Consider the following 26,487-nt stretch of genomic DNA (forward strand, 5'->3'; position numbering starts at 1 on the left):
CAGTGTAACTTCTTCTGCCTCAGTCCCTGGCACAAGGTTATAAGGTGTCCTGATGGTGGGCTAATGAGGTTAATGAGATTGTTTGGGAAAGGATTTACTTGTCTGTTTGTCTTCTCTGCTGTTTGGGACAAACTCACACTTCTTGATGTACCATGCTAGCTAGAACAACTGTTGTTTTTATATGTAAATGAGAATTTCATCTTCATTATGGTGACTCTCATGGATATATCATCTAGACACATCTTTACAGTGGCACGCTTTATGCAAATGCAGCTTTGTTGGGAGTGCCTGTTGGAAAGGTGGGGCTCAGATTTTCATAGAATCATTAAAGTTGGAAAAGACCTCCAAGATCATCTGCTCCAACCATCCCCCTACTACCAATGTCAGCCACTAAACCATGTCCCTAAGTACCACATCCAACCTTTCCTTAAACACCCCCAGGGATGGTGACACCATCACCTCCCTGGGCAACCCGTTCCAGTTCCTGACTACTCTTTCTGAGAAGAAATTTCTCCTAATTTCCAACCCAAACCTCCCCTGGCACAACTTGAGGCAATTCCCTCTAGTCCTATCACTAGTTATATGCGAGAAGAGGCTGACCCCAGCTCCCCACAACTGCCTTTCAGGTAGCAGTAGAGAGCAATAAGGTCTTCCCTGAGCCTCCTCTTTTCCAGCCTAAACAACCCCAGTTCCCTCAGCCGCTCCTCATAGGACTTGTGTTCCAGGCCCTTTACCAGCTTCATAGCCCTTCTCTGGACAAGGTCCAGGGCCTTGATGTCCTTCTCGTACTGAGGGGCCCAAAAATTTTGAGGGATAAGTGGAGGCCAAGTGTTGTGGTTTAAGCCCAGCAGGCAGCTCGCTCATGGACCCACAGTGGGATGGTAAAGAGAATCAGAAAGTGAAAAGTGAGGAAACTCATGGCTTGAGATAAGGTCAGTTTAATAGGTAAAGCGGAAGCTGTGAATGCAAGCAAAGCAAAATAAGGAATTTATTCACTACTTGCCATTGGTGGGCAGATGTTCAGTCATTTCCAGGAAAGCAGGGCCCATCACACATAATTGTTACTTGGAAAGACAAACACCATAGCTCTGAACATTCCCTCTTCTTCCTTCTTTCCCCCCAGTTTTATTGCTGAGCATAACATCATACAGTATAGAAAGTCCCTTTGGTCAGTTTGAATCAGTTCTGGTTGTGTCCTCTCTCAGCTTCTTGTGCATTCCCAGCCTCCTTGCTGGCAGGGCAGCATGAGAGGCAAAGACCTTGATACTGTGTAAGCACTGCTTAGCAGCAACTAAAACATCAGTTTATTATCAATACTGTTTTTCATCACAAATGCAAAACACCTCACCATGTTTGCTACTGTGATGAAAACTAACTATTCCAGCCAAAACCAGTACACCAATACAGATAGCAGATTTCAAGGGAAGCTTTTTCTTTCAAAACCTACAAGAAATTTCATTAGGAGACAAGACAACAGTACTTCTACTCCATCAACTTTTGGACTTTTGCAGTCTGCCTTCACATGATGAAAATAAATGACATGATGGAAACCTATAGATATGACCACCATTTGCCATATGTGGAAAGAAATTAAACTTTCTATTACTATATAATTGGTATAACTTTGGGAGACAATAATTCATCATGGTATAGAGGGAGATAAGAGGAGTTTTTCCACCCAGTCTAACTTGTAATTCACTTGCACATAGTTCAAATGACAGACCTGCATTTAAAATGAGGACAAGAATAACCTCTCGCTTAGTTTGTTATCTCACTAAGTGCTACCTAGCAAATTACTTCTGGCTCTCACATTCTATGTGACAAATAAGAATATCCAAAAGATTAAACACAGCTTTGATGATTTTCTTGCAGTTCAGTCTCAATTCCTAATAATCAAAATTCCTAATACACTGAGGTGTATCTGGGAGGAGAAACATACATTTGAGAAAAGATCTTTAAACAGTTTTAATAAGAAAATATCATGGCTGAAAAATTACCTCAGTTTTTTTTTTTTTAAGGAAAAAGAAACAATGAAACTATTTAGAAATTAAAAAAAAAAAAAGTGCCCAGGTAGTTAAGAGAAACTTGAAAAGCTGTCTAAACAAGCTAATGCTTGTATTTCTTCTAAATATGCAATCACTTCTCTGCAAATAAACCAAACTTATGAAAACTAATTCTAAATGCAGGTTGTTCTGGTTCTGCTAGTACATGATTAGCATTTTATGAAGAGGGAAGTACTTCCAAAAGTGTTCAGTACTGCTCAGCGATCTTGATCAGTGTCCTGTCTCTTCAATGTCGTCATAAACTGTGTCTTCAAGAGCAGGGGATGAATCTCTTTGAGTCTCAGAGGTCCTGTTTCTTGACGCGTCTGAAAACATGAAGGAAAGAACACAGACAAATGCACATTCTGTATGTTTTACCTCTACACAGCTGTGCAGCTGAAGGCATGGGCTGGCAGTTGTCTCCTTCAGAAAAACTTGAGAACAGCTTTTTTCATTCTGCCTCCTGCTACATGTACACATATCCAAGGATCAAGCATACTTTTCTCAGATCTGATCTAATAATAAACATTTTTAATAAAGGCAATCTGTATTCAATAACACAAAATAACCCGATTCAGTGCTTTACCACCTCCAATGTTAAAAAGCTTTTTTGCTATCTTTATCTGACACATTGCAAATTTTGTAGATGTGTCCTCCTTCCCATGAATATGCCCTGATTTGGATCCTCCCAAGGAAAACAAAGTATGGGTATAGATTACCTGCAGGGGTTGTGAGAACATTGTTACTGAATGTCTGAAAGACCAGACAAACGTCTAACTGGAAGATCGTAGGAAGGTAGTGTTCCTTCCTTACAGTGGTTAGATAAATCTAGATGATCTCTTGCGGTATGCTCCACACTGATTTCCCCTGAGTTCAGTACAATAACTATAGATTATGAAAATTAGCAGCAGTGCTCTTCTGGACTCACCTGTCCATGAATACCTGTTTCCGTCACTTTTGTCCAGAACTCCAATGATTTCTTGTTCATTCTTCCCTGGAAAGGAAGCATCTTTAGGTCCAGGAGCTTCTGTCACATCATCATAACCGTCTTCCAGGGCATTTCCAGGCAGTAGTGGGACCTCTGGAACAATACTGGTATTAACTGTAAAAGGGAGAGAACTTCCACTGGAGAGAACAGTAGCTGACGATCCAAAGATAAGGGCTTGAAGTACTGACAGTACTGTGATGAAAATGAATGATAAGAAATTAAGAATCCTCCTGAGAGCTCTAAAGTATTCCAGATGACAATGATATAGCTCCAATAATTGTTATACATTGTTGTAACAAGTACAAAACAGAAGCCAATATGGAGGATGAATGCGAAAGGGAGAAAGGTCTGGAAGAATGCAGCTAGTGATGCAGGTAATGTTAGTGATGAAGGTAAGCTTCCCTATTACATTTCATAATTACAAAATAATAAGTTTTCCTTGTTTATCTCTGTGTATCACTAGTTCTGTGAGTAGGGAGCTCTCTGATTTCTCAAGGGTAGGTAGCTCTGTGATCTGGACATACCTGGAACTCATCCCGCAAAGAATCTTAGTTTTCACTGTCTTATGGTATATACATACACAAACACTGCATACGTATAAAACATATATGAAATGAAAGTAAATCAAAGTGCTCCCATTTCATTTTTTTTGCACAATATTCAACATTCAATGTGAATTAGAAAAAAGAGATCTTATTTGGAATAATTTTCTTCTTGGTGAAAACTTCAAAACAAGTAAGGAAAATAAAGCTTTTAGTTTAAATAATTAAAACCCTGAATATAGTAAAAGGAATAAAAAATAAAAAACCATAGCACAGCAGAGAGTTAGGGATGTGGACAGCTGAAATCCAAAACTGGCTGGGCCTTTGACGATTGATTTCTCCGAGGGCAGGCAATATTAAAATGAGGTTTTTGATCTGCACTAGGAAAATGCAAAGATTTTTTTTGATCTGCACTAGGAAAATCTCCCTTTCGGGAAGCATTTTCCATTTTCCATTGTCAAATAGAAACAAACAAACAAACAACAACAACAACAAAACCACCACCACCAGCAAAACCATACCTGGAAGATTGCATTTTTCATCGGGTCACTGGGCTGAACATTTCCTGTTCAACTCCAGAAGTATGCCACCCACAGCATGTTTTTTCTCTGTCTTAATTCCCCACATTTATCTCAGAAATGAAACAACAGTTTGCAAGTTATTACAGTTACAAATCCTGGGAGAAGCAGTTGCCAGATTGGAGGCAGACTGGGCTGCAGTAACCATGCTCTGGTTGAGTTTGTGATCTCGAGGAATAAAGGCCTGGCAAAGAGCAAAGTCAGGATCTGAACTTCCAAAGAGCGAACTTCAAACTATTTAAAGACCTAGTAGATGAGATCCCTTGGAACTCCGTCCTTAGGGACAAAGGAGCTGAGCAGAGCTGGCAACTCTTTAAGGATGTTTTCCTTAGTGCGCAAGAGCTCTCCATCCCTCTGCATAAAAAAGTGGGCAGGGAGGGCAGACAGCCCTCAGAAGTAGAAAAAAAGAGAAGACTAGCACTTTTATACAAGATTTTATGACACACTTCCACCACAAAAATTAAAGAAAAATTTTTCACTTACTATCTAACATTACTATTGAACATGAAGTTCAGGAAAAAAAAAAAAGAAGTGTTTTAATAATCAATAATGCTTTGGAAATTAAAAGCTAGAAGTGTCTCTTTCATTATAGGATCTCTATTACATTACCGTGAGTTGCTACAGGACCAATGAGAAAGTGTGCTATCAGAGTAAACTCTCCTGAGTTGCTAAATTGCATCATGAGGAAAACAGGCATATTGTTCTGTGCTTTATAGATGCAGGGGGGACAGCACAAAATGAATTGTCCCTTGAAGAGGAATTATTGCAGTCCACTGGTCAGGAAATACTTCTCCTCAAGTGAAGGAACTGTTCAGTTTTCTGGTAGATTTAGGAACTGCAAAGTTTCAGACTGGGATTTGGGCCACCAGAAGGAATTATCCTCAATTTATTTTCCCTTGATAAGAACAAGACACACAGACCTGAGAGGTGAGTCATCCCCTGCTTTTCTCTCATCAGATTATAGTCAATGTCCTCATAGACAGCCTCAGAGAAGGGGTCATATGATACTCTGGAGCCTGAAAGTAAAACACATGATCACTCACACAGTCTCTGTTCACACTTAGGCTGGGGTCATGAAAATGAATGACATAAAGGGGTCTACACGGCCTGTTTACTACCCAGAAAGTCACAGGAAGGTGCTGTCTGAGAATAAACTTGGAGAAAAATTTATCTTGACAAGGAGATTGCAGATACTGGATGGGGAAGCAGGTATGTCAACAAATCCATTTGATTTATTCTGTCTCTGTGCAGATTTGAGTTTCTTGGTTTAAAGGTATGTTTTGCTTTGTGTTCTAATAACTCCTCACTCAGGATGCTGAAAACTCTTCTGATGTTTTTGGCACTTTAGGGAAAGGTCTCACAGCCAGAACTGGAGATAACTTCAACTTCCCGGACATATGCTGGAAATAAAATACAGCCCTGAGGAAGCATTCTAAGAGGTTCCTGGAATGTGTGGAAGACAGCTTCCTGACTCAGCTGGTTAGTGAGCCTACCAGGGGGGTGCCCTGCTAGACCTCCTGTTCACAAACAGAGAAGGATTGGTGGGAGATGTGGTGGTTGGGAGTTGTCTTGGTCAGAGTGACCACGACATGGTAGAGTTCTCTATTCTTGGTGAAGTCAGGAGAGGGGTCAGTAAAACTGCTACCTTGGACTTTTGGAGGACAGACTTTGAATTGTTCAGGACACTGGTAGGGAGGATCCCTTGAGAGTCAGTCCTGAAGGGCAGAGGGGTCCAGGAAGGTTGGATGCTTTTCAAGAAGGAAGCCTGAAGGGTGCAGGAGCAGGCTGTCCCTGTGTGCCATAAGACGAGCTGGCAGGGAAGAAGACCGGTGTGGCTGAAGAGGGAACTTTTGCTGAGTCTCACAGAATCACAGAATGGCCAAAGTTGGAACGGACCTCTGAAGGTCATCTGGTCCAAGCCTCTGCCCAGTAGGGTCACCTAGACCACGTTGCGCAGGATGGCATCTAGATGGGTTTTGAGTATCTCCAGAGAAGGAGACTCCACAACCTCTCTGGGAAACCTGTTCCAATGCTCTGTCACCCTCACAGTAAAGAAGTGCCCCCTCATATTCAGCCGGAACTTCCCGTGCTTCAGTTTGTGCTCATTACCTCTCGTCCTGTTGCTGGGCACAACTGAAAAGAGACCAGCTCTATCCTCTCAACACCCTCCCCTCAGATATATATACACATTCATGAGGTCTCCCCTCAGTCTTCTCTTTTACAGGCTAAACAGGCCCAGTTCTCTCAGAGTGTCCTCGTAAGAGTGTCCTCTGTTCTCATAGATTTCCCCTTGGTGAACCTATGTTGACTACTGATCACCTTCTTCTTCTCCATGTGCTTGGAGATGACCTCTAGGATGAGTGATTCCATCACTTTTCCAGGAACAGGTGAGGCTGACTGGTCTGTAGTTGCCTGAATCCTCCTCCTTGCCCTTTTTGAAGACTGGGGTGACATGGGCTTTCTTCCAGTCCTCTGGTACCACTCCTTTTCTCCATGACCTTTCAAAGATGATGGAGAGTGGCCTAGCAAAGTGGTCTCTGGGAGAAAAAGAGAGTTTAGGTCCAGTGAAGAAGGAACAGACAACTTGGGGAGAGTACAGGGAAGTTGCTAGCATATGCAGGGAAAAAATCATAGGGGCTAAAGCCCAACATGAGCTCAACCTGGCCACTGTGGTAAAAGATACAAAAAATGTTTTTACAAATGTATAAACGGTACGAGGAAGGCCAAGGAGAATCTCCATCCTTTACTGGACACAGTGGGAAACATGACTACTGAGTATAAAGAGAAGGCTAAGATTCTCAATGCCTTCTTTACATCTGTCTTTAATAGTTAGACCAGTTATCCTTGGGGTACTCAGACTTCTGACCTGGAAGTCAAATGGGGAGCAGAATAACCCCCCCACGATTCAGGTGGAAACAGTTAGAGACCTGTTACCCTACCTGGACTGTCCCAGGTCCATGGGACCAGATGGGATCCATCTGAGGGTGCTGAGGGAGCTGGCAGATGTGATTGTCAAGCCACTTTTCATCATCTATCAGTGGTCATGATCAACCGGAAAAGTCCCAGATGACTGGAAACTTGCTAATATGATGCCCATCTGTAAGAAGGGTCGTTAGGAGGACCCAGGGAACTACAGGCCTGTCAGTCTGATCTCGGTGTCAGGGAAGGTTGTGGAACAGATAATCTTTAGTGCTATCACACAGCATGCAGGGGGTCAGGCCCAGTGAGCATGGGTTCATGAAAGGCAAGTCCTACCTGACCAACCTAATCTCCTTCTATGACCAGGTAACCCACCTGGAGGATGAGGGAAAGGCTGTTGACGTAGTCTACCTAGATTTCAGCAAGGCCTTTGACACAGTCTCCCATAGTATTCTCCTGGAGAAGCTGGCAGCCCATGGCTTGGACAGGTACACTCTTTGCTGGGTTAAAAACCGTCTGGACGGCCAGGCCCAGAGAGTGGTGTTGAATGGAGTGAAATCCAGCTGGTGACCGGTCACCAGTGGTGTTCCCTAGGGGTCAGTGTTGGGGCCCATGCTCTTCAGTATCTTCATTGATGATTTGGATGAGGGAATTTAGTGGTAGGGGAGGGTTGGACCAGATGATCTTGGAGGTCTTTTCCAACCTTAACGATTCTATGGTTCTATGATTCTATGATTCTATTTGTCTGAGATCTAATGTGTTGGCTGTGAATTTTCCAGTTGCTGCAGTCACCCACATCTCCTGTCCTCTTGTCTCTATTTCTCTCTGCACAGACAGGTCACTGCAAGACCTGTACAGAGCAAGACAGGGTCCAAGTGTCTTAGTGTTTGTCCTGGCTGCTGCCAGTTCCCGGTTGCACTGGTGGATTATTTCACTGCCAGAGGGTAAGTGAAAATTTCAGTGTGGCACCAGGTATCATTCACCTCAGCCACCCATCCTCCCAGCTGCCCCAGGCAATTAGCACTTGCCAGCTTCTTCAAGGAGGCATTTCGTAACAGTACTGAGGGACACACCTCTCTTCTGTGCCCTGGCACTTCTGATCTGTCCAGCGAGAATGGCAAGGACCAGGCAGAGAAGAGCCCCCAGAATAACACAAAGGATGACAGGCGCTGAAATTCTCACATTTTGTGTCTCTGGTTGGCGGGGAAGATCTGAATAGAAACAGAGAAGCAACAGGTGGAGAATCAGGTGATCCAGAGGCTGCTCCTCTGGGGCCTCCTGCTGTGCCCATGGTAGCAGGGTGAAGGAGGTCACCTGCTGCCTAGTTGTGGGTCCTGCTCAAGGAAAGAGAATTCAGCAGCTGGGGATGGTGCCACACAACCATCCTTTACAAAAGACTAAGTGAGATGCTTTCTCATGAGCTGGAATATACTGCTGTTTTACCTGCTATGCAGTATCAGGGACACTCAATTCTCATTTGATGGGAGAAATGAAGAGGGGGAAGAAGAAATATTTTACCTGCTCTAGTGGATGATGCTGTTGTTTCTGTCACACCTATGAAAGGAATATGAGTCTAGGTTAAGGAATAGGTAAGTGTGAAAAATAGGAAGAACATCTCATCATTTTGAGGTTCCTGCAGTCAGAATTATGAAGGGGCTAGTCTCTTGGATGTATATGTTCCTCCTCTCCTAGTCTGTGTAATGAACCAAAGGACCATTTACTAACCTGAGCAATCCACAGCAGCGTCCTCCTTATGATCACAGTTTTTGCCAAACAAGGGCTTGGAAGGACAGTCCCAGAGAGACAGTTCTGTTCCTTTACAGTGGATCTTCTCCAACCAGATGGGACCAGTCCCTTCTCCAAAGGCAGCTTCACTCAGAGCAGACACGGCAGACCCACAACCCAGCTGCCTGCATACCACATTAGCATCTGCTATATCCCAGGATTCATCACAGATCGTTCCCCAAGAACCCTGGTTCCAAATCTCCACTCTTCCTGAGCACACATCCTCTCCTCCTACGACACGTAACTTCTCCCTGTCTGCAAAATAAACATACTTCTGTGTTGCTTGAACAGCAGGAAGGTCCACAGGCACCAATAAGGAAAAACAAAGAGATAGAGGTACCTGAGCAACTTGTAGAATTTGGACACTCAGCAGATGTGGCTGGAGTTGCTGTCCCTTTTCTTCCTGCAGAAATTAAATATTGTAAATAAATCATTAGATTATTCTAAAAAAGTGAAGTAATATAAAATGCCTGATCATTAACTTCACTGTAAGGCTGGTGAGGCACTGGAGCAGGTTGCCCAGTGAATCTGTGGATGCTCTGTCCCTGGAGGTGTTCAAGGCCAGGTTGGATGGGGCCTTGGCCAAACTGATCTAATGGGTATCATCCCTGCCTATGGCAGGGAGGGTTGGAACTAGATGATCTTTAAGGTCAAACCATTCTATGTTTCTATGATTAATCATCAAGTTAATTTTTTCCTGTAATGTATGCATGGAGTATTTAATACTTGGTGGGTCTCTGGCTATTGCTTTAAATAAAAAAATATTCCTGAAACTCTCTGAGGACCTTGCTTTCTTTTCTCTTGAAGTGCCTTTCAAGAGATCTGAATGTTATCTAAAATTCATTTGTATTTCAGTGGAAACCCACAGATATGAAATACTATCATAAGAGCAGACACCAGAAATGGACCTTTAGAATTGAACTAGAATACACTTGTACGTGTTTCTGTGCATTCACATGTCTACATGCATTGGTATGCATCCATACATGTAGAAATGCATACGTGCCTCTAGACTTCTTGAGAAATCTGATCTTATCTCAGATCTCACAGACTAACTGCATATCAAAGATTTTTAATTTACAGGTATGCAATGGCACCATGCTATCAGGGTCTTCCGTTGGATTTCAATACTCATATCATTTTAATTAACTTATTTAGAACAGGAATTAGACAAAAATGTTTGTGCCATTTTCATGAAACGAATAATATAAACTGGAAAACAATTGAACATGTGGTAAGTACTAGGATGTCCACATATGCATGCAGAGGTTTCTGTATGTTTGGGAGGTCCTGTACAGATGCATTTGTAGTTACCAGTACAAGAAATATGGGTCTCTTCTGCTCGGTTATCACATGACTGAGGATCCCAGGGGTCTGACTGACATTGCCAGAGAGAGCTGTGTTTCTCATTGCACTCAATGTGGTCCAACCACATGGGCCCAGAACCTCTGCCGTATTTGAAATCTTTTTCAATTTCCCCACCATCTCCACAGTTCAGGTGTTTGCATGCAGTTATTGCAGTCAGTTGAGACATATGATTGGAACAAATGCTCCCCCATGTTCCATTGTAGAAAACTTCTAGTCGTCCAGCACAGTCATTGCCATTCACCAACCTCAGATCCAAGAACTCTAAAAATAAAGACATAAAATTGGAATTAGAGGGGCATGATTCAGCACACATTTCATTGTCCTGTTTCCAAAGACCAATCAGTAAGTAAACCCTACTCTTCAAACAATAAGGGCCACTTCCCTAGGGATTTTGACTGTTGTAGGCTTCCCAGTCCAAGAATCCCCAGGGCTGGCTGGTACTTTATCATCCAACCGAGCTCAGCGTATATGGTTTACTTCAGTGCTCCTGTGAGATATTCCTGGTTATAGATAAGCTGGTCACACATTTTTCTGGAGGTGAGGGAAGTGAGGATGTCATACATCCCAACAGACCCTTTTTCTGGTGTTTTTAGTAGTTTTAAGGAAAAAACTGAGGCAGCTAGTCAGCTTAGTTACGGTGTTCATCTTCTTAAGTTGACTTTGAATTTGGGATATGCACATTATTAGCCTGACATTAAGTCTTTCTTAAGTCTTTCTGCTCAAGCAGCTGTTGTACTGCTTTCCATACTTTTGCTTAAAGTATTTTCCCTAACTGCTGCCAATTACCACAGTTTCACTCTTTAGGCCATTTCCATACAACATTACTCACTGTCCAGGAGTCTGTATTTATATATACTCTAGCCCATTGATGCTTCTGAGTATATTCCAAGGCTATTTTCAAGGCCTTTCAAAGTTCTTTAAGCCTCCTCCCAGATGGCAGCTTCTCCTACAGAAGTGTTCCAAGGATTTCCATCTCCTGTTTCCTGCTATGCTGTTACAGGATCCACCAGTAAACAAACTTTGTTCTTTATTTTCAGTACTTAATTCATCATACACTAGTGCTTCAACAGCCAAAGGTGTTTGGTCTTCCTCACATTATTGATTTGCTGGCCATTGACTTAGAAAGTTCAGCTAATTCTGATCTGGAGCTTGAAACAGTATGTAAAGATTGGCTAAGGGCTAGGACACATTTTTGCCATGTTGTGGTGGCTGTTCTTCCCTCAGTTGAACATAAAATTCAGGATAGCTTATGGAGTGCATAACGATAGTGGCTGCTCTGCACTCCAACACTTCTGTGATGCTCACACACCCTCTACATATGCAGCTAGGAACTCTTGTTCCAATGGAGAGAATTTATTTTCTGCTCTTTTGTGGTTCAGATTCTAGGGTTCCAAGTGTCTCTCTCATCTCTTCAGAGGCTGATTGCCACAAACTCTGTATGATATTCCTCTTTCCTGCACATGTATATAATCTTTCTATTTTTACATTACTACCTATGCAAATTGGTCCTAATTTCATGGCATGGACTATCTCCTGCTGATTAGCTCCAAAGCTCACTGGTGTTCTTCTTCTTACTTATAATTAATTTTTTTTTCAGATCACTTAATATGCATGTTTGGTCAATTGGCAGTAACAACAGATGTGCATATTCCAGAATACAGTAATGCCCAAGAAGGCTTGGGTTTCTTGTTTAGTGTGTCTGTGGTGCTTATCCAAGCAATTTGGTCAGCTGGGATGCATCTCTACTCATAGTGCATGTCTAAAATCTGCATTTTTTGAAAGTCCCTTTTTGTTTTGGAGACCCTAATGGTAAATCTAGCACCAAGAAAAGTAATGATTACCTATTGCCCTTTACTTAGTACTTCTAAGGTAGTTTCTCCCATTATCAGGATAGAGGAAAAGTTCTTTGGAGATCTCTTGCTTTAAAGTCTGATGGATGATGCCATGGCATATAGTAAGGAGTATTTGGACTCTTGGGACAGGTGGTTCCAGTTGTACTGCACACCATTCCAGGTGAAGGCAAACTAAGGTCTTCTTTCTTTGATGACTGTGATTTTTTTATATTTTTTAAAGCATTTGCAATACCAATTATAGCATATCAGGTATATTTTTTGGCTTCTAGGTCATACAAGAGCTGCAGTATGTCTGGAACTGTAACAGTTAATGATGGTGTGATCTCTTTCAAAGCTCTAAAGTCTATTGTAAACCACCATTTTCTAACAGGCCTCCATACAGGTCAAGCAGGACTGTTGTAATTTGACTGTTGTTTAAGACCATCACTTGTTTTTCCAGGGAAATAATTAATTTTAGGATTTCATCAGTGGTTCCTTGGTACGTTTGATAATCCTTTCAGCAAATTACTTGGGTTGCCAAGAGGCTGACACCTAAGCAAATTCAGCAATACTGGGGTGAATAGAGGGTCCTGGGGAGTTCAGTAGCTACTTCTTCCCTCTGCAAGCTACACTGCCTATTTCAAAATACCCTAAGCCTTCCTGTCCCCTCCATCTACCTACAGTGGTCAAGAAAGACAATGCCAAAGATGGCAGAGGCAGTAGGACCAGCTACAACGAGTAAGGTGTGCCAAACCCATCTATTCAAACTTAAGACTTCCTTCCGCTGGATATGGGCATGTCTCTCATCCAGTTCCCTCCATGAACGACTACTTGTTTAGCACTGCTACATCCTCACTCCAGAATGGTGTATATGGGTCACTCCTTGATCAACAGGGCATCCCACCAGATAATACCAGAGGGGCATTACTGCACCTTGCCTTTGGACTCTTCAAGCCATAACATCAGTGATCACAATCCTTCCAGTGTCCCTTTCCTCTCCCCGTAAGCACATTCAAGCAGCCCAAGAAACTGCAGTTGATTATCCCCTTCTTCACAGTCCTTCGTACATAATAAACAAAGGTGTGTTGTTTGTAGGACCATCAGAATTAGGCACTGCTCAACATAACTCTCCATAAACTAAGCCCAAAGACATACTCCATTGTGCAGGACAGTGTTGACAAATAGCTTAGGCCCTGAACACGCCAAATCCCTGCTCTCTCAAGCTTTCAGCTGTATCAGATCAGATCTGGTTTCCCAGCAATGCCATATCCACTGCAGAGGCCTCTCCCTGGAGCAGTGTCAGTAAGTTTCCTCCCATTTATTTAATTTCACTTAAGAGTAAAGACCCACTGAGTGGTCACACTTGGGTGAGCAGCATTCCCTTTTCTGTAGATTTCCTTAGTTACTCTAACAAGGGCTGCCTGAAAGGACAGCTTGAGTTACTACAAATTAGTCCAGTCCCAGGGCATGCCATTTTGTTGCTGGAGTGTCTCCTGCACTTACCTTCTGCTATCACAGGCAAAACAGTTTCTACTTGGGAAATCTTACTTAATATTATTTGTTGCCACTTAACACAATCTTAATGATTGTTTTGGGTATTGAGGGGAAAAAAATCAATTAAACAGATACTTGGGCAGAGGCACCATGTACTCCTCTGACTGGTTGATATTTTGGTGCACAGTGGGTTGTTTCTATCAGTTTCAGATCCAGCTGTAACTGACTGTAAATGGCACATGACAGTTGATGACCTCCATCCAAGAAGGCACACCCAAATCCTATTGCTCGGGAACCCTCCAAATTATCTCCACAATACCCCACCATACACTTTGTTGTGTGTGTATGTTAATGAAAAATAAGGACTTCAGTACACCCTTTGTATTTTGATGGGATACAAGATGTGCTGTCCAGCCATGCTTGCAGTCAAGAGGGAATGATAGGCTATCCAAGAAAGACTACCAAGTCTCAGCTTCCCTCTTCATATCCCTTCTCTTCCAACCCACAGACTAAAAAAAAAAAAAAAAAAGAGTCTCTGAACACACCTGAGCACAGGACTCCAGCATCCTCCTTATGTTGGCAGTTGTGCTGACCCCATGCCCTGGAGGGACATGCCCAGAGACCAGATTCAGCCCCAGTGCAGTTCACATCATCCAGCCAGATCTGTCCTGAGCCTTCACCATAATGAGCAGAGACAAATGCCTTGATGGCATAGCCACATCCCAGCTGTTTGCAAACAACATTTGCATCTGATAGATCCCAGTTATCATCACAGATTGTGCCCCATATGCCATTGTGATAGAGCTCCACTCTCCCAGCACAGCGCTGTGTCCCATTCACCAGCCTGATCTTCTTGCTCTCTGCAGGAAGAAAAACCAGATATCAATATGCAGTATAATGATAATGCACAAGTCAGTGTATTGGCTGTATATTTAAAGCACCTTTAAGGCATCATGTTCCTGTTACATTCCAGTACTTTTTTTATGGTTTCTTGGGCAGAACTCCTATGATGCTAAAACCACATAATAGAAAAGGACTAATCCTGCAAGAGGTAAATGTTTAAATAATTCCCATGGGATGCTGCAAATGTGTAGGAGTGTACCAAATGGGTTGGAGTGTATCACTCCAGGTGTATGGAGAGATCACCTTATCTTGTATGAGAAGCTGTTTTCTGCTTCTACACTCCTGAAGAAAACTCTCGGACTGAGGTAAGGACAGGCAGATCACTCACCAATTACCATCATGGGCAAAAGAGGTTTAACTTGGGGAAGATTAATTTAATTTATTGCCAACTAATAACAGATTAGAGCAGAGAGAAATAAAAGCAAACTAAAAGTAAGAGAAGCTGTTTTCTAACTAAACTCCTTTGTTTCAGGGACAGTTTCTGCAACAGATAATTTACAAAATAAGAGAATAAGAGAAATGTAGCAACAGTTCTATTTTAAATGCATGTTTAGAAAGGCTGCATGTGTCTATACACATAAAGAAAAGTCACAAAAACAAACCTATTTAATTCCTGAGTGTCAGTCAGAATGTGTGGTAGCCATGGACAAATTAGTATTTTTATGACTTCTGTATTATTATTTTTTTTTGATTCTCTGAGCTAAATTTGGGTGAAGAAAGTGTTAGGTAAATTACACTTGATTCCTTGACCATATTTTGCCCCTCAGAGTATACAAGCAGGTGGGTCACCAGATCCATGCCTATTTAAGGTCTGGTGAGACCACAGCACAAGGCTGGCCAGAGGTAACCCCGGAAAGCATTCTGTTTCTTTTGTATTACAGTAACTCACCTGAGCAAATCACGCCAACATCTTCAGCAACTCCTGTTGGCAGTGCCTGAGAATGGGAGGTCTTGCAGAGCACCAGCTGAGTTTCATTTCCATCACACTGGACACTTCTTAAGCCCACAAGACCGATGCCTCTCTCAGACCTTGGAAGGTAATAGGCTTTCTTGGCTATTCCACACTGGAGTTGTCTGCACACCACAGTAGCATCCTTAATGTTCCAGTCATCATCCAGGACTCTGCCCCACATGCCATGGAGAGAGATCTCAACTCGCCCATCACAGCGGCTCTCACCATCTGAGAGTCTTAGTGAATCAGAAAGGCCTGGGCTCAAGAGATTTGGAAAATGTATTGAATAATATATACTGCTCTTACCACAGTAGAAATAACATGCAGGAGAGAGATGGAAGTCAAATTTCTATGTCGGTAAAAAGTATTTCTCACCACTGGTTAAGGATGAAGCCTGTGTTAAGGCTTTGCTTGCCTCCATGCACACAAGATTTTGCAACAGGAAGTGTGAAAGACTTGCCCAGCTCAAAGGCTAGATCCTATGAGGAATCAGGAACATCTAAATAATGTGGATCCCTCCAGAGCAGAATTCTACTAAATTAAGTTCTTATGCTGAAACTGTGGGTGAGAGGGTGGTGGTTTGGTGGTGAGGGAAGGGGAAGAACATTAAACATGGTCTGAGATACTTGACTTGGCAGAGTGAGATCAAGACTGCTTTGGTCTGAAGTTACAGAACCTGTAAAAAGCCATTCCTGACTTACCTGAGCAAACAACAGTGGCTGTTTCTCTGGCTGAACAGGTTGGATTGCCCAAAGTCACCTGAGCACAGTCCCACAGGCAGGACTCTGTCCCTTCACAGTGAAAAACATCTCTCCATACAAATCCATTCCCATCCACAAAAAGGTCTCCTGTCTCGACTGACTTTGCATAGCCACAGTTCAGCTGACGACAGAGAACGCTAGCATCTTGCAAATTCCAGTGGGAGCGGCAGAGTCTTCCCCATGTATCTCCATGGCGGATCTCCACTCTGCCAGAACATGTGGTGCCATTCACTAATCTGCTCCCTGGACACCCTGAATATGAGAGAAAATGAATACTAAGACGTCATAATGGTAACTGCTCATGGGCGTGATCTGAATGTGACTGTGCATTGGGACTGAGTTTTTCTTAGCACTGAGGAGTAGCAAAAATGACTCCACTAGGCCACTAGAACTTCAGTACTTACAACTAGAATTCAGTCTCCCCTATGTTGCCAACAAAAATGACTAGAAATCAGGATCTGGTCCCCTTTGCAATTTTTAAATTTGGGGCACTAGATTTCAAATCTCTACGCGAACCTTGATTGCTCTAACCATCCTCATTTCTGTCCCCCAGCTATACACCCTCAGGCCTTTGGTCCAACGACTCACTTAAGCCTGGGACAGACCTTCAGTCCTTGCTTTAACTATGTGACTGGTGTAACTGTCTCCAGCTGCTCCTGACTCTACTCTCCAGTTAGACCTTAAAGCTGATTGACTACTTTGCCTTGTCTGGCACAGACTGGGTTTTCAGTACTTTTCTCTGTCCTCTATGTCCACATGCTTTGGACTGTGCCCTGGTGGAGTGTGCCTGTGCTACCCACACCCTCTGCACCCAGCTGAACCACTCCTGTGGAGCACCCCTGCTCTTGCTGTTGCCTGGCACTAGGAGCATTTCACAGAGACCAGGCTCATGGTGCAAGTGAAGTGCAGCCTCAGCTCCTGGAAATGCCTGTAGCAGCAGACACAAGATGGAGCTTGGCTCTGCAGACTCTCTATATTTTGGGTCCATATCTGTCTCAAAGAAGGAGTTTTTAATTTCTCCTCTTAACCTTTACTAGTGCTCACCTGAACACACCACACGAGCATCATTTCCAGCAGGGCATTCATTCTGACTTAGCACATTCACAGGACACTCTCTCAAGTGTGAGCCTTCCTTATTGCAGCTTAATGTGCCGTTCCATACCGACCCATTTCCTTTTCCAAAGGACTGTCCAGCCGGTATTGATAGGGCAATTCCACAGTCCAGATGCTGGCAGAGGGCATTGGCAGCTGGGAAATTCCACAGGTAGTCACAGAATGTTCCCCACAAGCCTCCATGAAGAAGCTCTACTCTCCCTGAACATGTGGTACTGCCATTTGCCAGCCTGTATCCACCATAGCCTGCAGGAAGAATAAAGGACCTTAGCATTTACATTTTTCTTTTCATTCTATTGCACTGAAAATTGTAAGAGATATCTAGCTGCAAGGAACTAGTACTTTCTGTGTCCTAGGTGACTGCGGAGAATGTTAGACCAGGATTTGCGTAAGCCAGCTCTGAAAGAAGTCTTTATCATCAATGTTATAGCCTGTACTACACGACTAAAAGATGTGTGCAAATTCTTGAAGATCAGTCTCTCTTCTTTTGCTGTCTCCTCCCCCACAATGCTGCTGCTACCCTGTCAAATCTTTTCTTGCAGATGGAGTCCCAGCATTGTCTTGCTTTTGGCACATGTGAGAAACAGAGTAGGAGCTACCAGTAGCACTTTCTCTCTTAGTAGTGGGTCCTCTCATGTTACTCAGTAAGCAGCAGCTGCACTGTGAAATTCTCAGCTTTCATCTGTGCCACAGCATAAGCATAAGCAACAGGCCATGTCCATCAGCAGATTCACAATAATTTAGGTGTGATATGGGTAGGACTGGGGTGTCCTACTGCCAGCCATACATTGTTCCTCTATCTTCTCACACTGTTACTACTTACTGTTGCCTCACCCTTGCATCATACTCCTAATGAGAAATGGATTTCCTCTCAGAGCTATAAATCTTGTAGGACAGAGACAGGAGCCAAGACCTGTCAGTCACAGACATCTTATCTAGGCTGTCTGGCTGCCACAACTCCCCATACAAGGCTCTAGACCACCATGGCCAGTGGGATGACATCCAAGGCAGGCTTAAAAAAGACTGCAGCCGTTTGACTGGGAAATGGACATGAAGTGCAGTCCTTTCCAGGTTTGTTCTGTAATAGGGTATTACTAGCAGCTATGCCTCATGTTCAGCTTATCCCTTTTGATTTGTGCCTTCAGTTTGCTATGTCTAATTATCATTTTTATAGTGGGTGTCTATGTTAGCTGTACTTAAAGCCCAAGCAGTCATGACTATATGTAATTCTTAAATAATGATATCTGACAGTCACAACTAAAGACATCCAGGCCTCTGACAACCTTTTTTTTTTTTTCTTTTTTTTTTTTTTTAGATAGATGTTAATGACTTGTGCCTCCTCTGATTTCTCAGAGGTATGTAGATGTTCCTCCTCCAATCCTATAATTAACTGAAGTGCCAGGGTTTAGCACACACATTGAACAGAAAATTATATTTTCCATGTTCTTGGCTGTCTGCTCTGGCCACCTCTCCTTTTATGCATATAAGAAAGACAAGGAAGGAATTCTTACAGAATGCACAAGCCATTCAGGAAAGGCCTCTAGTAGCATAAGAGAAAATATAGTCCTTTTGTGACCCTCCATCCCTGGTGACAAAGTGAAATGGTTAGAAAAAGATATGTTAAAGGCAGACTCTCAGTAGGGTGAAAGAGAGACTGTGGGGCTGCTCTCCTTTACTTCTGGGCCTTCTGAACAGCTCAGGCATGATAGAGAAGGAACCTTTAGGACCACAGAGATATGCAGAGACTCTAAAAGTGGGTTGACAAGAAGATATATAGGATACATGTAAACTGCATACAAAGTCTCACCTGAACATAGAACATGGGCATCATGAGAGCATGCCTTGCTACGGTCCAACATTCTGGGACAGTGTGCAAGGTGAGTCTCATTCCCCACACAGTGGAACTCTTCTTGCCAGATCAACTCACGCCTGTTTCCAGAGTGAAATCCTCTCAAGATATCCACAGCCTGGCCACACTTTAGCTCATTACATATAACAGAGGCAGCATTGAAATCAATATGTGAATAACAGACTGTAGCCCAAGTTTCTGCTTGCTTTACTTTCAGGTGTCCTGAGCAGGCAGTGTCCCCTCCAGCCAGATGCAGTCTAGAGAAACCTTGGGGGGGTAGGGGGGAAGGGGAAGAGGGGAAGAGAAAACAAACAAACAAACAAACAAAAAAACAACAAAGAAATACATCCAGCATTGATTGTTCATTATACTGACCTAATTTAATCACTCTCATACATTCATGGGCAAGGCACATGGTATTCACATCTCAGAGGACCAGTGACACTTTTAAATAGTCATTGTGGCAATTCCTGTATGCTACTGACAAGAGAAAAATGTGTGTCTCAAGATCATCTTTTCCAACCTAGATGATTCTATAATTCTATGCTTATGGGGATCTTTAACCTCCATGGCAGCTGACTGAAAGGCAACATGGTGGAATGGAAGCAGTCCAAGAGACTTCTGGAGGGTGTCAAGGGTGACTTCTTGATTAGGCACTGGATGGGCCAATGAAGAACCACACAGCAATTCAGTAACAAGGAAAAAATAGTTGGGGTTATGGTATATTTGACAGCATTGGCTATAGGTGAAACTGAAATGTGGATTTCCAGATCCTGAAGGCAGTGAGGAAGAAGAGAAGCACAGTGCAAACAGAGCAAATCTCAGCTTATATGGGAAACTGGCTAGTGAAATCCCAAGATAAGCAACTCAGAAAGGCAGAAGAGCTCATGAAATCTACAAGGTCTTTAAGGACGTCATCTTCCAAGTGTGAGGACAGTCTACCACTGTACTGAGGAAAACAAGTAGATGGCCTAGTAGACTGACTTGGCTAAGTTGGGAGCTTAAAACAACACTCAAACGGAAAAAAAAAAAAGAAAAAAAAAAGGAAAAACTGTGTATAGGAGGTAGAAGCAGGCAAGGCACAAAGGATGAATTCAGAAACATTGACTGGTCATGTAGCTATGACGTTCAGAGAGCCAAAGCTCAAATTGAGTTGATACCATAAGAGACATAAAGGAGAAAGAGAAGTTTCTCTTTCTGACTTTGTAATAAAAGGCTGAACAAGGAAAATACAGGCCTGCTGTTGCATGGGGTGAGTGATTTATTGATGGAGAACATAGAAAATAACGAGGTACTCAGTGCTTTCACAAGCAAGATTTCTTAGTCTGTTCTGTTTAGAGGCTCAGATCAGTGAGGAGATGAACTACCATCAGATAACTTGAGATAATTTGACCTTCCAGATCCATGGGATGGAATGGGGTGCTTTCAAGCTAGCCAGTGTTCTTGCAAGGATGCTCTCTAACATCTTGGAAAGGTTGTGGGGATTATGTCTATAACAAGAGTAAAATGGTAAATGTTGCACTTATCTTCAGAAAAGGTTGAAAAGACAATCTGGAGAACTACAGGCTGGTCAGTCTCAGTTTGGTACCTGAGAAAAACATGGAGTGAGTCATCCTGGAACATATATGTGGGCACAAGAAGATGAAAGAGGACAACCAGCATGGATTCACCAAGATAAACCATGGATAAACCATGCCTGTGTGACCTGATTATTTTGTCTGATAAGAACAGTTTTTGGATGACAGTGAGAGCAGTGCATGACATTTACCTGAAAATTAGCAAGGCCTTTGACACTATCTTGAACAATATTCTTCTGTCCAAACTAGGATGTGACAGTCTTGATGGGTGGACAAATAGATGGGTAAAAAGCTGATTGGATGGTCAGGCTCAGACTGTAAACATTAGTGGGTTGCACTCTACCTCATTAACCCGGAGGCTGGCAACAAGTGGAGTACAACAGAGGTTTTTTTTCTGGGACCTGTTCCATTCAGTATCTTTATCAACAACCTGGAGGTGATGAAGTACACTGTTACTAAGTTGAGATAACCCCAAGAGCAAAGCTGCCATTCAGAGGAACCTAGACAGATAGAGAAATGGGCTGACAAGAACCTTATAAAAATAAGAAAGGCCAAATGCAAAGTCCTAAAGTTGGTAAGGAAGAAACCCTTACAAAGGTTCTTTATCCAAGGAGCAAAACCAAACGTATCTTGCAGGGAAAGGCAGCCAAGAGACATTGGGTTTCTTCGCCATTGCAGAATCCCCTGACTTGGTTTACAGGAAGATCTAGAGAAGGAGGTTGGATGTATGGCATAACAGTGTTTTCTTGCTTCTCCATCTCCCTGCTTGTTAGCTCCCTTTCCTGGCCAAAGGCAAATCTAGTCCTGCTCTCAAGTTGCCTGGAGGGGTGTTAAAAAGAAATAGTGTTTCTATTTCTTTTCTGTGTAATTTTCTATGTCTATTTCTATTCTATATCATTGTTGTGCCCAGGCAAAGCAGACATACACTTGTGGTCAGCAGAAGTCTTATGATGGTGACTTGCTTGGGTTGAGAGACCATGGAGAAAGTGTTACCTCTGCTCTGTTCGCAATACTTGACTATTCAGCTAGGACTAAGGTTGACATCAGTTCCTTTGCCTTTTGGAATTTTTCTATTATAAAAGGTTTTATAACTTCTTACCTGAGCATATCACTCCAACATCAAAATAATGAGGGCAGGGAAAGGCATCCCATCCTGTATGTGAGCAGTTCCAGAGAGCAGATTCATCACCACGGCAGTCAACTCGATACAACCACGTTTTTCCGGATCCCTCTCCAAAAGGAGCTCGATTAAGGGCCTGAACAGCAGATCCACATCCTACTTGCTTACAAACAACCTCAGCATCTTCTATGTTCCAGTCACCATCACACACAGTTCCCCACTGCTCTTCATGTTTTATTTCCACTCTCCCAGAGCAGGGGCCAGTTCCATTTGTCAGCCTCAACTCATCATCCCCTTCATACACAGAGAAAGAACAAGGTTATAGAAAGGACAGAGACTTATCACTTATCTCTTGCAGATGGTTAATGAGATTATTATTACTTTTAAATTACACTTAAATCAGACTTATTAGGATCACATTTCTAAATAGTCCCATTTAATTTTGTTTGTTTGTTTGTTTGTTTTTAGTGAGTTTACAAGTCTGAGCTAGCCAAACTGCTAAAATTTAAGTTATTTCTAATGACAGGCAGGATTTCTCTCCTCCTGACCTGACAGAAATGGGAAATGCTAAGCAATACCCTGCTGTGTGACTCACAAAGGCTTCAGTAGCAGCTTCTAATTTCTTTTTGTTGTTCTACCATGATGATATCCAATTGAAAATGCTCACTGGGCACTGGTTTCTTCATTCCCATGTTCAATATGTTGTGAAGAAGCAATTTCTGTCATCTGTCTCAACTTCTTCCTCTCAGACAAACTACTATTTGCAAATAAGTGTCCCAAAACTCTTTAGTCTTCCCCCCCTCCCCTGCCCTAGCCATTGGGTCCCCTACTCAAGGGTATGTGACAAGAGAAGAGGATGTCTCATAATGTCTCATGAGTATGTCATCAAAGGCTGATGATCTATCTTAGGAGATGCAGCGGGATAAGCAGAGATGGATAGGTAGGTCTTCATCTTGTTCCTCATACCCCACCATCTCTTGGGGTGGGACTGATTCCCCCCAGTCTTCTCTGCTCTGCTGTATTCCCAGTGCCTGCTGCTCTATGGACCTCTGCTTCCAGGCCTGTCTCTTTTCACTAATATGGTAATTCCACTAATATTTCAGTCCTTTTACAAGCGGAACCACAAAATAACACTACCTCTGTAATGATATTGCCAGACTCCTCCACAGTTTCCTGCCTATCATTTAGATTCAGAAACACAAAAAGTTTAAGGGAGATTATTCAAGTGACTGACAAATAGTAACATCTAAAAACTGTTTTTATGCTGTCATCTTTTCTCAAATTTCCTGAGTAAAATCTATCAAATACATAACACAAGCACCTAAGAACTGCAAAAACCCTTTGTACTTGTGGCATATTGTCTCAGAGGTAGTATAATTTTTTTGTAGTTAAGCTTTAAACAGCCTCACGAAAGATGTTCTGGAGATCAGCTTACAATTTATTTGAAGGATATAGTCCCCCAAAGGCTTTTTACACTTTAAAAATGTATACATTTTATAAAGAAATCATTTCTAAGATAAGTTAAACTCATAATACATTATTAAAGGAACCAGATAACCTATTTCCTTTAGCCACATCTGGGACTAAAACAGACAGCTCCTCACTTGACTGATCTTCTCTTGAAATTTTAAATAATCCAACATGTTGTATTTTCAGCACATGACAGAATGCAAGGCTGGATGCAGAGGAAAAGCTAGGCAAAAAGCAGCCAACAGATTTTATTCTTCCCTAATTAAAACTGCCATTTACTGTAATCAATCTCATGTGATTTTCTGATACCTACAGACATACACTTTTGTGTTTCCTCACACTCTATAGCATATCCCACAAAGATCTTCATTAAATTCAGTGGTACTATTCACAGGATGTGGTTCTGCTTGGAAAAGAAGGCATCACATTTGTGCTTGCTCCACCTGAAGACCTGGTCACCTTCATCAGCCAGGGATGACGAAGAGGCGTGCGCCCCTGTACTCAGACCCTATGTGGAGGCTGTCTTGATCTCAGGATGCCAGCTCACTCCTTGATGTCTGTGCCTCTCACTCTATATCCTTCCTGGGGACCAGCAGAGGGCTGTGATAGCATGGAGAGTGTAAGTACAGCCAGAGCCAGAGCAAATCGTGGATCGTAGGTGTTGATGGTGATGTCAAGGTAAAGCTACTCTTGTCTGCATTGCTAGTGAGTCACTCTGCTACTGTTCCCTGTTACTAAAAAAAATGTTGGCAGAAAACTCACTCTCCTTTGTACAGTACTGCTGAGTTCACACTCAAACACTGCTACAGAGATGACTAAATATAAATATTTAATATTTTTGTTCATACTCCTTTACATAGCAAGTCTCACGCCTCTTCTTCCCATCCATTTGCATCCACACAACTGGTGGAAACCTAAAAGGCTAGGGGCCTGCAATGGTAAATGAAGTATCAACTATGCGGTCTTATTTTCATTATAGAGGGATGCAACCCCCAGTCACAATGCCATAATACCACCTCCATGTGTACAGAAACAAAAATGGGGACCCCAAAATCTGGTTCCCATTGTCAGTTTCAAACATCTGCACATAGCTCTACAACAGCAGAGAGACAAATAGTGGTAAACTTCAGATACACAGGAACAACTGAGAGGATGGTATCTTACCCAGTCAAACTCCACAGGACCCACAGAGCACAGCAACATCATTTTAAATGGGATTGAATAAAGACCCAGAGTTATTCACTCCGTCTACACAGAGCTCAACAGGGAAGGCAGGACAGTAGTAAAAATACACAGCTGGTTTCCATTACAGCTTGACTTTTCACTGAATATGGACTCGAAGTCTGGCGAGAATGTCTGGTCACCGATGTCTCAGTAAAATACTGAGACTGGCTTATCCTTCTTTCTCCCAGGATCAGGGAAGAGATTGAATCAAAGAGAACTTCATTTAAACACCTTCTTGACACTTTGTCTTATAGGCTAATGGAGTAACAACCCATTTATACTGAATATACATCCTCTTCTTAGCTCAGTGACTAATGAAAAATAAAGTATATACTTACCCAGAGAAACCTGAATGGAGAGGAGAAGGAGCCACAACACTGGAGTAGAAAGATGCCCCATTGTTGCCATCCTTATTGCAGCCAGATGAAGCTTCACTCTCTGTTAGGCGTTGCAAAGACGAAACTCTCTTCATGGGTTTCTCTGCCTCACAAATGACTACAAAGGAGGAAATATATAGATTCACATCCTAGCATGTGCTATAAGAAGGAACCAATAGAAATATTGTTCACCTTTTTAGACATTATCAACATATTAATCTCAAATCTGAAAGAACCAAAACCTCCAATAAAATTTGAAAATTGTACCTGTGACCATATTTGAGGGATGTTTGCGTTTCTGATATCATCGATGCCGTATTTTTTTCATTATGGGTTTGACATTCATGGTACAGGCAGAGCAATAAGTAAAACGGTTATTTCTCACCCAATAGAGCATTGTGAAAATGCAGAACATTGGTCACTTTGTGAATCGTTTTGGAAAGTAAAAAGGGAAAGAAAATTAATAAATTTGCAACTCATCAACCTCATTGGGAGCAATTGTCCTCTCGTGATATAATCCACACAAGTGGAGTTTATCACTGGCGGTAGTTTTGTAAGTAACAAATGACACCCACTCTGTCTTTGAGGCAAGGGCTCTTCAAGTGTTTCTTTATCTGGTCAAGACTTGAGAACTATATGGTCAGAAGTTCTTGAAAAAACATCTTCCTTAGTATACAAATTATAGGACTTCCTGTATTTTCTGCTGAGTTTCTTTTTGTTATTTATGACCATTTCTGGTAGTTCTGCCTACTCTCTCTTTCACTCAATTTATAGCATATATATATATATATGCATATAAGTAAAAATAAACAATGAATTTAGGGAATAAAAGCTGCTTCTAATTTTAACTCTGGCTACTTGGCATATTCTTGGAAACTGGAACAGGTTGCAATGTTCTGTCTGTTTGCACCAATGTGAACACAGTTTATGACACTGATACACATGTGGTTGTTACCTGATAGAATCTATCTGATGTTCATCCTGAATCTCAGGTTTAGTGACATCCAAGCTGTTAGGTCCTTAGTGCACCAGGAAGCTCTGCAACCTCTTACCTTTCTAATGGGGGTTTGGCTGTCTGTGTTCAAGGTCAGTATAACCTTGCTGCAGTGTAATCTTGGGTCAGACTGCTGTGGCAAGAACTGTGTGAGGAAAAGCAGAAGAAAGCCTGGACAGAGGCTGCCCATTCTTTGCTCAGGAGCTGATCAGGAGCTCAGACAGTTGCCTGTAGTCTCTGCAAGAGATATATGGCAGCCAAGTTTGGGTCTGGCCATTACATTTGCTGATATGACCTTGATCTGCTGACTTGTCTCTATGGCTTAGTCTTGGACTTACAGTACTAACTGTGATCTTGTGCAGCCACATAGACTGTTGACTTAAGCTGGCTATAATCAGAGGACCTACTACTCTGCCTACTCTGCTCTTCTTGTTCAGATACCATGGAACTGTACTCCTTGATGATGAGGATACTGACTTACAGAATCATAGAAAAACTTGGGTTGGAAGGGATCCTAAAGATCATCTAGTTCCAACCCCCCTTCCATCTAATTCCAACCCAACCCACTAGATCAGGTTGCCCAGGGCCTCATCCAACCT

The 26,487-nt window shown here is 42.4% G+C and overlaps 1 protein-coding gene across 2 annotated transcripts; it reads right to left on the reverse strand.

Annotated features, from left to right (window-relative positions):
- Positions 1 to 697: 697 nt before the first annotated feature.
- On the reverse strand, positions 698 to 25,016 carry LOC121078231 (antigen WC1.1-like). Of its 2 annotated transcripts, XM_040574117.1 has the most exons (15): positions 24,856 to 25,016; positions 21,803 to 22,117; positions 19,085 to 19,393; positions 17,209 to 17,523; positions 16,105 to 16,416; positions 15,341 to 15,658; positions 14,094 to 14,408; positions 10,169 to 10,483; positions 9,195 to 9,257; positions 8,795 to 9,109; positions 8,588 to 8,623; positions 8,143 to 8,280; positions 5,071 to 5,166; positions 2,971 to 3,144; positions 698 to 2,368 (listed from the first exon to the last, which is right to left on the reverse strand). In XM_040574117.1, exons 1-15 carry the CDS (start codon positions 24,923 to 24,925, stop codon positions 2,274 to 2,276), a joined length of 3,186 nt encoding a protein of 1,061 aa, XP_040430051.1. In that variant the 5' UTR covers positions 24,926 to 25,016; the 3' UTR covers positions 698 to 2,273. The 2 variants fall into 2 exon arrangements, with proteins under 2 accessions (XP_040430051.1, XP_040430041.1); XM_040574107.1 differs by lacking the exon at positions 698 to 2,368 and having other exon boundaries at positions 2,710 to 3,144; positions 24,856 to 25,004.
- Positions 25,017 to 26,487: the final 1,471 nt, after the last annotated feature.

Source organism: Cygnus olor, chromosome 1, assembly GCF_009769625.2.
Source record: "Cygnus olor isolate bCygOlo1 chromosome 1, bCygOlo1.pri.v2, whole genome shotgun sequence".
Classification (NCBI taxonomy): Eukaryota; Metazoa; Chordata; class Aves; order Anseriformes; family Anatidae; genus Cygnus; species Cygnus olor.

Bases quoted from the DNA above. Each gene is read 5' to 3' on its own strand.
- LOC121078231 (XM_040574107.1), bottom strand. From the start codon at position 24,925: ATGGCAACAATGGGGCATCTTTCTACTCCAGTGTTGTGGCTCCTTCTC. The intron at 9,258-10,168 runs GTAACTACAAAT...TAATTTCTGCAG, and splicing joins GACCCATATTTCTTGTACTG to GAAGAAAAGGGACAGCAACT. The intron at 5,167-8,142 runs GTGTGTCCCTCA...TTTTACTTTCAG, and splicing joins TGCCAGGGCACAGAAGAGAG to GCTCCAGAGTATCATATGAC.